The following is a 10,977-nucleotide window of genomic DNA, read 5'->3' on the forward strand; positions in this document are numbered from 1 at the left end:
AGCGGGAACAAACTGCAGTTTTCCTGCCTGCAGCAACATCCACAGGGCACATGCCGCTCCACAGCAACGCTCCACAGGGCTTGCTCACAGCGGCACAGGGGCCTCCGCCAGACCCGAGGGAGCTGCCTGGGAGCAGGGGCTGATTCGGGAGCTGGGCATCCCTCCATGCAGGGCCACCGCAGGAGGCAGTGGGTGCCTGCAGAAGCAACCAGCAGCCCTTTCCGTGGGCCAGTCCTGCCAACTCCCGGCTCCTGGGAGCACCATGAAGCGGGGTGTACATCCAGGCCACCGCCTCCTCTGTCCATTCGTCCGTTTTCTGGTCCCTGTCGCATCCTGGGTAGAAGCTGCGTCCCGCAGTCTGTCCCCACGCGCCTGGTGGGAGGACACATGGGTGATGCCACTGAAACCTGCCCATGCATCCCGGCCGGGCTCTGGCAGCTGGCTGGGTGAGGACAAAAGGAGTGGCCAGACGGTGAGCAGCGGGCACCCATGCAGGCAGGGGGCTGGCAGCAGCATCTGCGAAGCTCCTCGGCTTCCGGGTGGGTTGGGGGGAGACCTGGCCATGTGGAAACCCAGGTGCAGTGGCTCCCCTTGCTCCTTGCAGCCATCCAGGAGCATCAGAGGCAGCAACGGATGCTGCCGGGAGAGCATGGGCCTGGCGAAGCACATGGGGAGACATGTAAGAAGGCAGCGGGGACAATTCCAAACAAGAAGAGCTTCTGGATGTCTGCCCCCAGGGTCCCCAGCCCCTGGCAGAGGCTGCAGGCTTTAGGAGAGAGGAAAGTCCATGTAGAAGGAGGTGCTGTGGGTGGAGCTGGGGGGACAGCCAGCAGACAAGTGAGGTGGTGTTCGTGTCCAACCCGGGCTCATAAAAAGGTGACCCCCAAAGCCCCCCCCAAGTTTGCTAAATAAATACATAAATACAAACACGAAGCTCAGAGCCAGGGCACTGGGGTTTCCCAGGGTCAGCAGCTCCTCCCAAAATCCTTTTGCCGTTTCCATGTCAAAACACAGCCTCCTCCCGTCCACCCTGTGCTTGTCCCCGCAGCCCAGGCACCATCTGTCCCCAGCCTGTCCCATGCCTCACGGCTCCCAGGGCTGGCAGCGAAGGCTTAAAACCTGTCCTGAAGTGCTAGCCGAAGGCATGGCAAAGACCGTCTCCTCTAGGCTAAGAAAATAAATAACTTCTCCAATGTGCAAGGGTTGGTGGACAGAAAGCCAGTACAGCAAAACATCGAGTGTCCTTCAAGAGGATTAAAAATAAATAAGTGAAGCTTGGCATTTTTTCTGGAGCACGTTCATTTGCAGCTCTGCCGGGGAGGGTGGGGGGGTATTTAAATAAAGGGAAAAAAAACCCAGTCCGAGTGCTGCTCTGGTGAACACGCTCCCCGCACGTTGGCCTGCCTTCGCCCACTGCTTCCATCCCGGCTGGAGAAGATGCTTGTGGTGATTAGGAAGGAGCCTCCAACACCTTCCCAGGACAAATCATCCCCGCTGGGCTTGGGGGGTGTGTGTTTTCTCTCCCTGCCACAGAATGGGGATTTGGGGACCCCCTGCAGCAGGCGGGTGTCTGGGACGCCAGGTGCCTCTGGGCCATGGTTCCTTGCACGCTGTTTAATCTCGAGTTAGGTTTCTCCTCTTCAGGAAAAAGAAGCTGCTCTTCTGGGGGGGGCCCAGCAGCATTGGCACTTGGCTTTTATGTGTAATTTTGACCTAAAAAGAAGTGAAGAACCAAGCTCAGTAAGGGAGCTCAGTGAGGGGCTCCCAGGCCCTGAGCCCCCCTGGGCATCCCCCAGCCCAGGGACCCTGGGGAGTTACCCTAGCAAGCCAGTAGCAGCTCAGCACCCAGCATTGGGCGAGGAGCCACTGCCACCCCCCTGCTGGGTCGTTAAACGGTTTGCTGCATGGGAGCAACAGCTCCGGAATGGTGTCCAGGCAGCACTGGGACAGGCAGAGGATTTCTCCTCCAGGCAAGCTGCCTGCTGGATGGTGGGGGACCCCACTGCAGCACCCCCCGGGAAGGGATGCTGCTGTGCCCACCTGCCTGGCAGGGGACAAGCATGTCCCTGTCCCCACAGCTCCCACGATGGCTTTCCATGAGCTTGGGGCTGGCATGGGTGCAGACAGAAGTCACAGGTGGCTGGGCTCTGCAACCACTCACCAGCAAGTGCAGGAGCATCCCTCCAACTCCAGAGGCTTTGCCACGCTGCACAGGGAGCCGAGGCTGCCCACCCTGCTGCCAGCCCCTGCCTGCCCTATCCCGCCATGCTGCCAGCTCCTGCCTGCCCTGTCCTGCTGTGCTGCCAGCCCCTGCCCACCCCTGCTGCCCATGGCAGAGCTGCCCCCTCCCCAGGGACTCACGGTGCAGGACGGCTGCATCCAGGGCTCCCCGTCCACCTGCATGGGCAGCAGCTTGGATGTCCTGCAAGGCACAAAGAGAGGGAACACAGGGTGACACAGGCACCAGCTTTTGCCATTGGTTGGGCGCTCAGCTGGGATGGGGACAAATACCTGATGGTGACGGACGAACACTGGGCCAGTCTCTTCCCAGCACTCTTCAGCCCCGTATAGATCTGCCCCATCTCCATCGCGCCCTCCAGCCCCACCACCTCCAGGAGGTGGTCGCTGAGGTCTACAAGAGAGAGGGATCTGAATCGGTCCCCCTGTCCCGGGGGACCCCCTGCCTTCCACCATCATCTGAAACATCAGGGCCAGCACAGTGGGGCTGGTGGTACGATGGGGATGCATCACGATGTCCCCTGTGCCTCAAGGTTGCTAAGCTGGGCATTTGCAGCATTGGGCAACACTGCTGTCCAAAATCTCTGGAGCAAAAATACTCCCTATCTGAAACAGCACCCAGTCCTGCAGGGCTGCAGGGTGGCAGCCAGATCCCCACCAGCTCTTTGACTGCTTGTTTGCAGTGTTGTATGAAATGGTGGCAGAACCCCACTCCCCCTTGGGTGTCCTGGGGTGCTGTGGCCCCCTGGGAGCTAGGATGCATGGGGGAATCCTCCCTGGGAGGGATCTGCTCAAATCCCAGGGCATCGCTCCTTTTTCCAGCTCCTCCTGCTCTTCTGGGCCGCCAGCAAAGGCGCCTGACACCGGGGCAACTCACTGTATCTCATTCCCTTCAGGGTCCTCTTTCACCTCTGGTGGAACCCCCCACAGGAGAAGCCCCCTGAGCCCCCCCACACCCTCCTGCCCACCTGCAAGTAGGGATGTGCCCAGGGGAACAACCCCGCTGCCTCTCACTACCTTTGAAACTGGCCTTTGCTCTGCCCTGCTTCCTGTTCCCATGAGCCTGCCCGGTGAGGGACAGTCAGTGACAGCCTAGGATGGCCGGTGACACCGCCGTCCTGGCAGCCACGCAGCAAGGGGGCCGTTTCCCAGCCCCGGGCTGTGGGAGGTGCCAGGTGGAACATATGGGCACTTTGCCTATTCTGCTGGCTGCTTTCTAACCCACTGCTCCCTGATGGGGAACCCTGCCAGAACTTTGGGCTGCCTGCACCATGTCCGCAGGGATGGCTCCGGTGGCCGCAGCAGTGGGTGCGAGCTTCCAGCTGGGGCATAGCACAGGTACCATGCTGTTCCCAAAACCCTCCAGCTAGGTTGGCAGCACTGCGGCGGAGCCTGGGAAGAAGCTTACAAAAGCCATCAGTGCCAGCTCTGCAGCTCGTCTTCCGACTCCTCCTCTGCAGCAGCGGGCGCCCGGCCCTGCAGCGGCTGCCTGCCAGCTCCACGAGGCGCTGGGGGCTCCCAGCCGCATGCCCACAGGTGACAGGTCCCATCCGGGCACCCCCCAAGCCATGATCCCCGAAGGGTGCAGGGAGAGGTGGCTGCCAGGGCGTGGGAGCCACCTCCTCTCTGGCCACCATGGCACAGCATAACCAGTCCTGAGAAACGTGGTGCTGGGCCATACCCAGGCAGGCAGAGCCATCTTCCTTCGCCATCTTGGCAGATCATTCTTGGGGTCACCCCAGCACCCCAAAAGACAGCGAGTCGATAGCAACCCCTCCAGTGCTGTTGCTCCAGCACCATGTGCACTGAGCTGCGGCCAGAGCTGGCGGCTGCCCAGCTCCCCTGTGCTAACCCCGCTGACCCCATGCATGCCACAAACCCCGATCACTGCCAGGCCCCGCTGCTTACCCTGCACGCAGAACTTGAGCTCCTTGGTGTCAGTGACCACCATGGCGTGCAGCTTCTCTGGTGCTTTCTTCCCCAGTCGGTTGTAACCGCGCTGCTTCTTGGTCTCACCCCAGAGGTTGGAGCCGCCATACATGCTGGGGATGTTGAGAACGGCGATGCCCTCCAGGGACGTGTTGCTCAGGTCTAGCAGGGTCCCATCACACTGCCAGGCACATGGGCAGCGTCAGGCTGCAGGTTTGGGGGGAGCTGGTGCCTGGCACCGTGGAGCCCAGCCTCCTCTCCCTGCCTGCCCACAGAAGGAGTGGGGCTCCCCGAGCATGGTGTGCCACCGGACGGTCCCCAGAGCAAACCTGCCCCAGGGTGGCATGGGCAGCCCTGGGGCGGCTGGGGCTGGAGGTGCAAATACCTCCTAGCTTTGCTTTTCTAGGGCTGACAACCACCACCTCCCTTTTCTTGTGCTGCTTTCCCCTCTATTTCGATATGAATTTTACTACACATTCGAGATGGCAGTTTTGAAAAGCGAATTTCCTATGGGAGCACATAAAACCTCAGGCAGGCTCAATGCGGCAACCCAAAATAGGATGCAACACCACCTTGGCCCTGCAGCAACCTCCATCCGAGCATCTCCAGCACACACTTCCCCACCTCCCCTTGTTCAAATTGACACCAAAGAATCAGGAAGTTTGGCTGCCCAAAAACTAACTCAAACCAGTTTGTTTTTCAAGTGCAATTTGGAAACTAGAAATGAGGCTGGAAGGAAATTACAGGAAAGGTGTCAGAGGAAAAAATGTCATTTTTTGGAAAGAAAACTGCAAGGCAGCGCACAGAACTGGTATCCTGGGCTTCGCTGTCGCAGCAGGACTGCCCAGCTGAAAATTCCCTGTAAAAGGTAAAATATCTGTTGCCTGCGGCTTTCCCACAAGACTGGAAGCAGCAGCCATGGAAATGCATTTCTTAACTTCAGGTCTTCTCACTCTCATGCTACCCAGATGACGCTGGATCCCCTTTCTAGATACCTCTGGAGGAAGCAGCTGCTTTCCCATTCAACTGTATTTTCTCTAGAGTGTTTGTATTTTCCTTTACGCATCTGCTTTCTACCTGCCATGTTATGCTTCAGCAAATACCGGCACATTTTTTTCCTTGCATTTTGGTGATGCGACGGCATTTCTGCCCTCTCTTGCTTTGCTGAGAGGAATGCAAATGGGCTGATGAACCCCCGCTGCTGCTTTGACTCCAGTTGTTTTCCTCTAGCAAAGAGTGAAGGTCTCGAGCTTATTTTTAATACCCTGTCAGTAAGCGCTGAGCACACCGGCTGCATATACATGGAGCTGGGCGCGCACATGAGCAAGCATCTCTGTATGCTCTGCCTCCTCTGATGCTCTGAGATCTTATTTTTAGCCTTGTGTTGAAAGCAAAAGGCAGGAGTCTTCTGGTTTGGGAGTGAAGAGCTGTCTCTCCGAGGCTTGTAAAGGATGTAAATCCTTTCATTCTCCATACATCTTAATGGTATTATGATTGGTAGGAACAGAAAAGACCCTAACACTCTGAGCAGCAGATACCGCGGTGAGAAGGCTCCGATTCCTCGACGGATGGACAAAACATCCCATGCCTGGCCGAGCCCAGCATCGCCCCTGACCACAAGCATCTTTCCTGCCTGCCCGCGAGGTGGCAGGTACCGACCCCGCTGCGGTGGGATGGGAGCAAGTCGGCTGCCTGGGGCTGCCTGGGCTGTGGGATTTCTGGGGATGCTGTGGGAGTCCGTTCCTGCCCAGGGGCGTGCGGGGTGGGCAGGACCACTGCTGCCCATGCCTGCCCACGCACACATGTGCAGGGAGCCATTTCTCCCTGCGTAGCCCTCCCCTGTTAGTGTGCCAGCAAGCTACAATGGGCTCTTTGAGCAGGGGCAGCTGACTGGGCGCTGGCAGCGATGCTGGAAGTAGAAATTTGCAGCTGGGGAAAAAGCAAATTCATTTCCAGGAGCTGTAGGGGAACGAGTGCCAATTTCCAAAACAAAACTGCCATTTCTCTGCAAGGCTAACAGTTGCCTGGGAGCTGGAGGGAGGACAGGCTGCTGCTTTCAACTTCAAATACTGTAGGATTAACGCTTTCCTGCCGGCATGGCGCAGCCAGTGCCGATGCACACTTGGCAGAGAGCGCACGGGGCACCTTGCAAGGAGCGGGAGGCAGCTCGCGCCCATCTCTGGCAGCATTGAATCTCACAGGCACGGACTTTTATCCGCCCTGGGACGCTGGTGTGCGGCTGGTGAAGGGGGTGAGATGGCCGTGCCCCTGCTCCTGCCCCTTCCCACCAGCTGCTGAGGGCACAGCTACCCTCTTTGGGCCTTGGGAAGGGCTGAAACTCCCCGTGTAGAAACAGGCTTCAAAGTCCCTCTGCCCACAGCCGCACACGCTGCACTGCCAGCTCCCTGGGCTCTGCCCACTCTCTGCCTGCTCTCTGCCTGCCGCCAGCGACCCTGCGCCCACTGCGTGGTCCAACTCACACCAGCCCTTTGCAGCAAGCAATGTTTTTTTCCCCTCACCCTCAAGCCTAAGTTATAAAAGGGTCATTTATCCAGAGATAAGGAGAGGCGGAAGTTTACAGCAAAGCACGGCCCAAACCCCCCCAGCGCTAGTGGAGAAATGACAGTGCTCTTAGCAACCGCGGGCCCTCCTCCCCGCTCTAATTAAAGGCTGTTTCCATGTCATCCAACAAGGGCTGGGAGCAGACGCGGAGTTTACAGAGAGAATATTCCAGGCACGCTCTTGAATACAGCTGGAAGGGGGGGGAAAATGCAAGGCTATTCTTCTGCCTGCAGCTGGCCGGCTTTGCAGCAAGTGCCACACAGTGGAAGAGCAGGTCCTGCCAGCCACCGCATCCTCCTGCTGCCGTAAGGGATCAAAGCTGCCACGGCACCCTCTCCCTGAACAGCCAAAAGCCTGCCTGAGGGACCCATGGGTGACATCTCCCAAAAAGCCTTTGTGCCATGGCTGGAGCCAGGGACCATCCCAGGAAACTCACCTCCACCTCGATGTAGTCGTGGAGCTTCTTGCAGGTGGCCGCAAAGGTCTCCGATGTCCCGAATTCGAAGTACCACAGCTTGTTCTTCATCCTGGGGCACAGAGATGTGTCAGCATCCCACTTGGGAGCGGTGCCTCACCCCAGCCGCCCCCAGCCCAGCCGGTGGCAGGATAGGCTGCCAGAGCCTTTCTGGAGCCATTGCGATAGGGACACGAGCCGTTGACAGAGACATGAGCCATCGTGGGGAGGGACCACTGGCATCACAGCCCCAGGGATGTGGGACATCCCCCAAGATGCTGTGGGACAAAGGGTGGCTCAGGCGGACCTGGCTCTGACACCCTGCAGAGGGGAAAGATGCGGGTGCTGAGTGGTCCCTTAGCATGGGACAGGGTGCCTCCACCAGCTCTCAGCAGAGCTGAGCATGGGCTGTCATCTCTCTACAGGGCTGCTGGGGACAGGGTACCCCACGGAGGGGATGTCCCCCACCTCAGCACCCTGCCTCAACACCCTCCCGGCACCCTGCCAGGCAGCCCCTGACCACTGCTCATCCCCCGCATCAATTGCTGTGCCAGGCTTCGAGGGGGAGCTGTAAGCTGAGGGGACCTGAATTTCAGAGCAGAGCCAGACGCTTTGGTCCATTCAGGGGTTTTCTAGCAGGTATTTCTGAACATGGGGATGGGGGTCACAAGCCACAGCTCCTAGTGCCATCATGCCATTGCCATGCACCCCAAGCACAGCAGGAGCGAGCTGCCACCTGCTGCCTGGCCTGCCCTTGCTGCCTGGCCTGCTCCTGCCGGTCCTGGAATTCGGTGCTAATCATAAAGCATGGATGAATGTAATTGGGTGCGCGGCCAAGTTCGAGCAGCCTGCCACGCTGCACGGGGCTCGAAGGAGCACCCCAGACCCCCACCATGCCTGGGCTCTGCCCCCTGGCCATGCCTGGCACATCCCCTGCCTGTCCCCTAAGGTTGGCTGAACACTGCGCCGCCTCCTCGGGGCTGCTGCCAGTCCCATGGGGAGAGGGGCGAGAGGAGCCCGGTGGAAGGGGAGCAGGCTCTGGCATGTCCCCTCAGTGCGGTGCATGGCAGTGGCGGAGTGTCCCCCTGCACCCAGCTTTGGGGGGGGACCATAGGCAGCCCTTACCTGCTGTTGAATTTCTCAGGGTGCTTTTCTCGCATGATGTGGAAGCGGTGGGCAATGGAGGCATCCTGTGGGGAGAGGGAGTGCAGAGACGTCGGCAGCACAGCAAGGAAATAGAAAGCCCCCCTCTGTGCCCCACCGGCACGCACCAGGATAAGGGGGCTCAGCTCTTCGCCCTCACCACCAGCCCCCATGGCAAAGGGGCACAGTGCGGGGGCTGTGACAAGGCAATGGAGGCACCCTCAGCCAGGCTGCTTGCAAAGCGTTGAATGGGCTCGTTAAGCAAGACATAATTAGTGTGCTTGGCCTCCTTCCCTCATCACAGGGGCTGTGCAGGGAGATGATGCTGAGGGAGGGAGGAAGGGCTACCAGCAGGGCAGCAGGGCTCTGGGGACACCCCAGGACCCTGCACCCTGACAGCTCCCCTGGCAGGGTGGCAGCTCTCTCATTGCAAACTCTCCTATGTGGGGTGGGGGGTGTTTAAGCCCGACTCGGAAGCTGTCACCAAATGCCACCTGCAGTGACATTGCCTGGCGTTAGCAGGAGCTGATGTGAAAACAGAAGCATCCCGCAGCGCTGCCGGGTGTGTGACCCATGCCATGGTGGTACTGCTCGGGCACCCATGACCCAGGACAAAAATGCTGCAAGTGCCTGGGAAAAGAAGCGCTTTCCACTTTGCTGTTCCCCCAAAGCCCTGCTGCTCCTGGGATCGACCCCCGTGGCATGGGGCTGCCATCATCCCTGGGCTCCCTAATGCTCCCTGGGTTAGGAAAACATGGGGGAACGCAGGTCCAAGCACCGAAGCATGGCTTTGCGAATGGGTGCCATCTCGGCAAAAGCTTCAGGTGGGGGGTCCAGCAGATCTCAACCCGTCCCCAAGACTCCAAACTTCCCTGAACCTCATTTAAGCTCCTTGCACACTTGCTCTTGCAACATTCCCGGTTGGGAAGAGAGAGATTCCATGCCTGTTTATGCATTTAAGTGCTGCCATTACAAATGAGAATAAAACCAGAGAAACAATGCCAGGAGGCGGGGGGAGGTTGAGCAAGGAAGAGCAGGGTGGGAGAGTCCCCGGCTTGGGAGGCTCAAGCTCAAATGTAGAATTTCACCAAACACTTACAAAGGCTTTTATGGTCTCTGAGGAACGCCACCAGGAACCAGCCCCTGCTCCTGGGAATTAACTTGGGGCTGGCTCAGAAGAGGGCTAAGGTTGACTCTAGGAGGAGACAGGGAGGGAAGCGTAGGGGGCTGGCATCCCTGAAGTGCACCCGCTGGGCTGGATTGCTCCAGTGACTTCAGGGCAGCCGAGGCATTTCCCACCCACTGAGTGAGAAATGCTCCTGGGAATCTGCTGATCTAGGTGGGTTTGAGGTTGTGGCTGTGCTAGGGTCCCAGGTGACAGCTCCCATGCTCTCCTGGCCTCTAGAGCTCTTTCCTCCGCTTTGCCGTGGCCGGGCGGCTCCAGTGAGCATGGCACAGTCTGAGCACTGATTACTAGCCCTCCATTGTGCTGCGCTCTTCAGCTATAACATGTGTGTGCTGTGCTCTGGGCTGCCCTCAGGACCCATCCGTGCCCCACAGTACTCACCACCCCAATGGAGAAGTAGTTATTGATGATGGTGGATGGGACAGGGTCTCCGTTGGCGCCTCTGTCACTGGGAATGATGTCTATCTGCCAGCGGTCCAGCATCACCTCCGTGCTGTGCTCGATGTCTTTTAGGACCTTCATCAGATTGCCTCCTTCATAGCCTGTAAGAGAAAGAACGTGGGCATCTGAGTAGGATGAAGAAGGACAAAGGGGAGCACAGCCATGTCACATGGGGCTGGAGGCAGTTGGGTGCCGAGCACCCAGGGCAGCCTGGGGCTGCTGCTACAGCACCAGCGAGATGCTCGGCTCATCCTTGCAGCAGTGGCAGAGATTTCAGCTAACGGCATGGCTCTCCCAGATTAAAAAGGTTGTTGGGCAGGACCCGGCTGATGGGGGTTTAGAAAGCAGCAGCTGCTTTTTTTGGAAGCAGTTAGAGGCGCCATCTGGAGGTGCCAGGGATGAGGTGCAGCCCCGAGCCTCATCCCAAGAGCCTGGAGAATCTCCCTCCCCCCAGGACGGCACCCACCGAGCTGCACGGGATGGTCCCTGCGGGCCAGCCGCCCCCCAGGCGCTGCTCGCCCGGCCTCACCTCCTCCCCAGCGCAGGCACCGGGCCAGGTCATTGCCTGTTCCCAGGGGCAGGATGGCCACCGGCGGGTGCTTCACCAAGTTCGCCTTGTCTGCAGTTCAAGGGGAAAGAGAGGTTTGGGGCTGAAAGGGCTCATTCCCTGCTCCTCTCCATGTGCCTTAGCTGGCACCCCAGGTGAGGGGGAGCCCGGGGGCAATGTTGTTGGCCCCGCTTTCGCCAGGGGAATATCAGGAATCCATGGCAGATTGCCGAGGATGCGGGCAGATGCTGCTCTGTGGGAGCATGGCTGGTCCTCGCTCACCTATGCAGTCTAGGATCCAGCCCACTGTGCCATCCCCTCCGCAGGCCAGGACGCGGAAATCTGGAGTGTCCCGAAAGAAGCTCAGCCTGGAGAAAGCCAGGAGAGACAAGGGGTGACATGGGAAGCAGGGGCCGGCGGTAGGGGGCAGAGGGTCAGCCGCAGCACCTCCGTACCCTGGCGGGGGCCAGCCACGGG

The 10,977-nt window shown here is 59.2% G+C and overlaps 1 protein-coding gene across 1 annotated transcript in view; it reads right to left on the reverse strand.

Moving 5' to 3' along the window:
* Positions 1-1,614: 1,614 nt before the first annotated feature.
* The window catches only part of DGKG (diacylglycerol kinase, gamma 90kDa), a 19,652-nt gene continuing 10,289 nt past the window's right edge, over positions 1,615-10,977 (reverse strand). Inside the window, exons 16-24 of the mRNA XM_009323201.1 lie at positions 10,783-10,868; positions 10,483-10,572; positions 9,894-10,054; positions 8,309-8,373; positions 7,166-7,256; positions 4,147-4,348; positions 2,512-2,632; positions 2,362-2,422; positions 1,615-1,713 (exon numbers count right to left, since the gene is read on the reverse strand). Coding sequence (XP_009321476.1) covers positions 1,615-1,713; positions 2,362-2,422; positions 2,512-2,632; positions 4,147-4,348; positions 7,166-7,256; positions 8,309-8,373; positions 9,894-10,054; positions 10,483-10,572; positions 10,783-10,868 — 976 coding nt within the window. The remainder of the gene's footprint in view (positions 1,714-2,361; positions 2,423-2,511; positions 2,633-4,146; positions 4,349-7,165; positions 7,257-8,308; positions 8,374-9,893; positions 10,055-10,482; positions 10,573-10,782; positions 10,869-10,977) is intronic.

This window comes from Pygoscelis adeliae, unplaced genomic scaffold (assembly GCF_000699105.1).
Source record: "Pygoscelis adeliae isolate BGI_AS28 unplaced genomic scaffold, ASM69910v1 Scaffold544, whole genome shotgun sequence".
Taxonomy (NCBI): Eukaryota; Metazoa; Chordata; class Aves; order Sphenisciformes; family Spheniscidae; genus Pygoscelis; species Pygoscelis adeliae.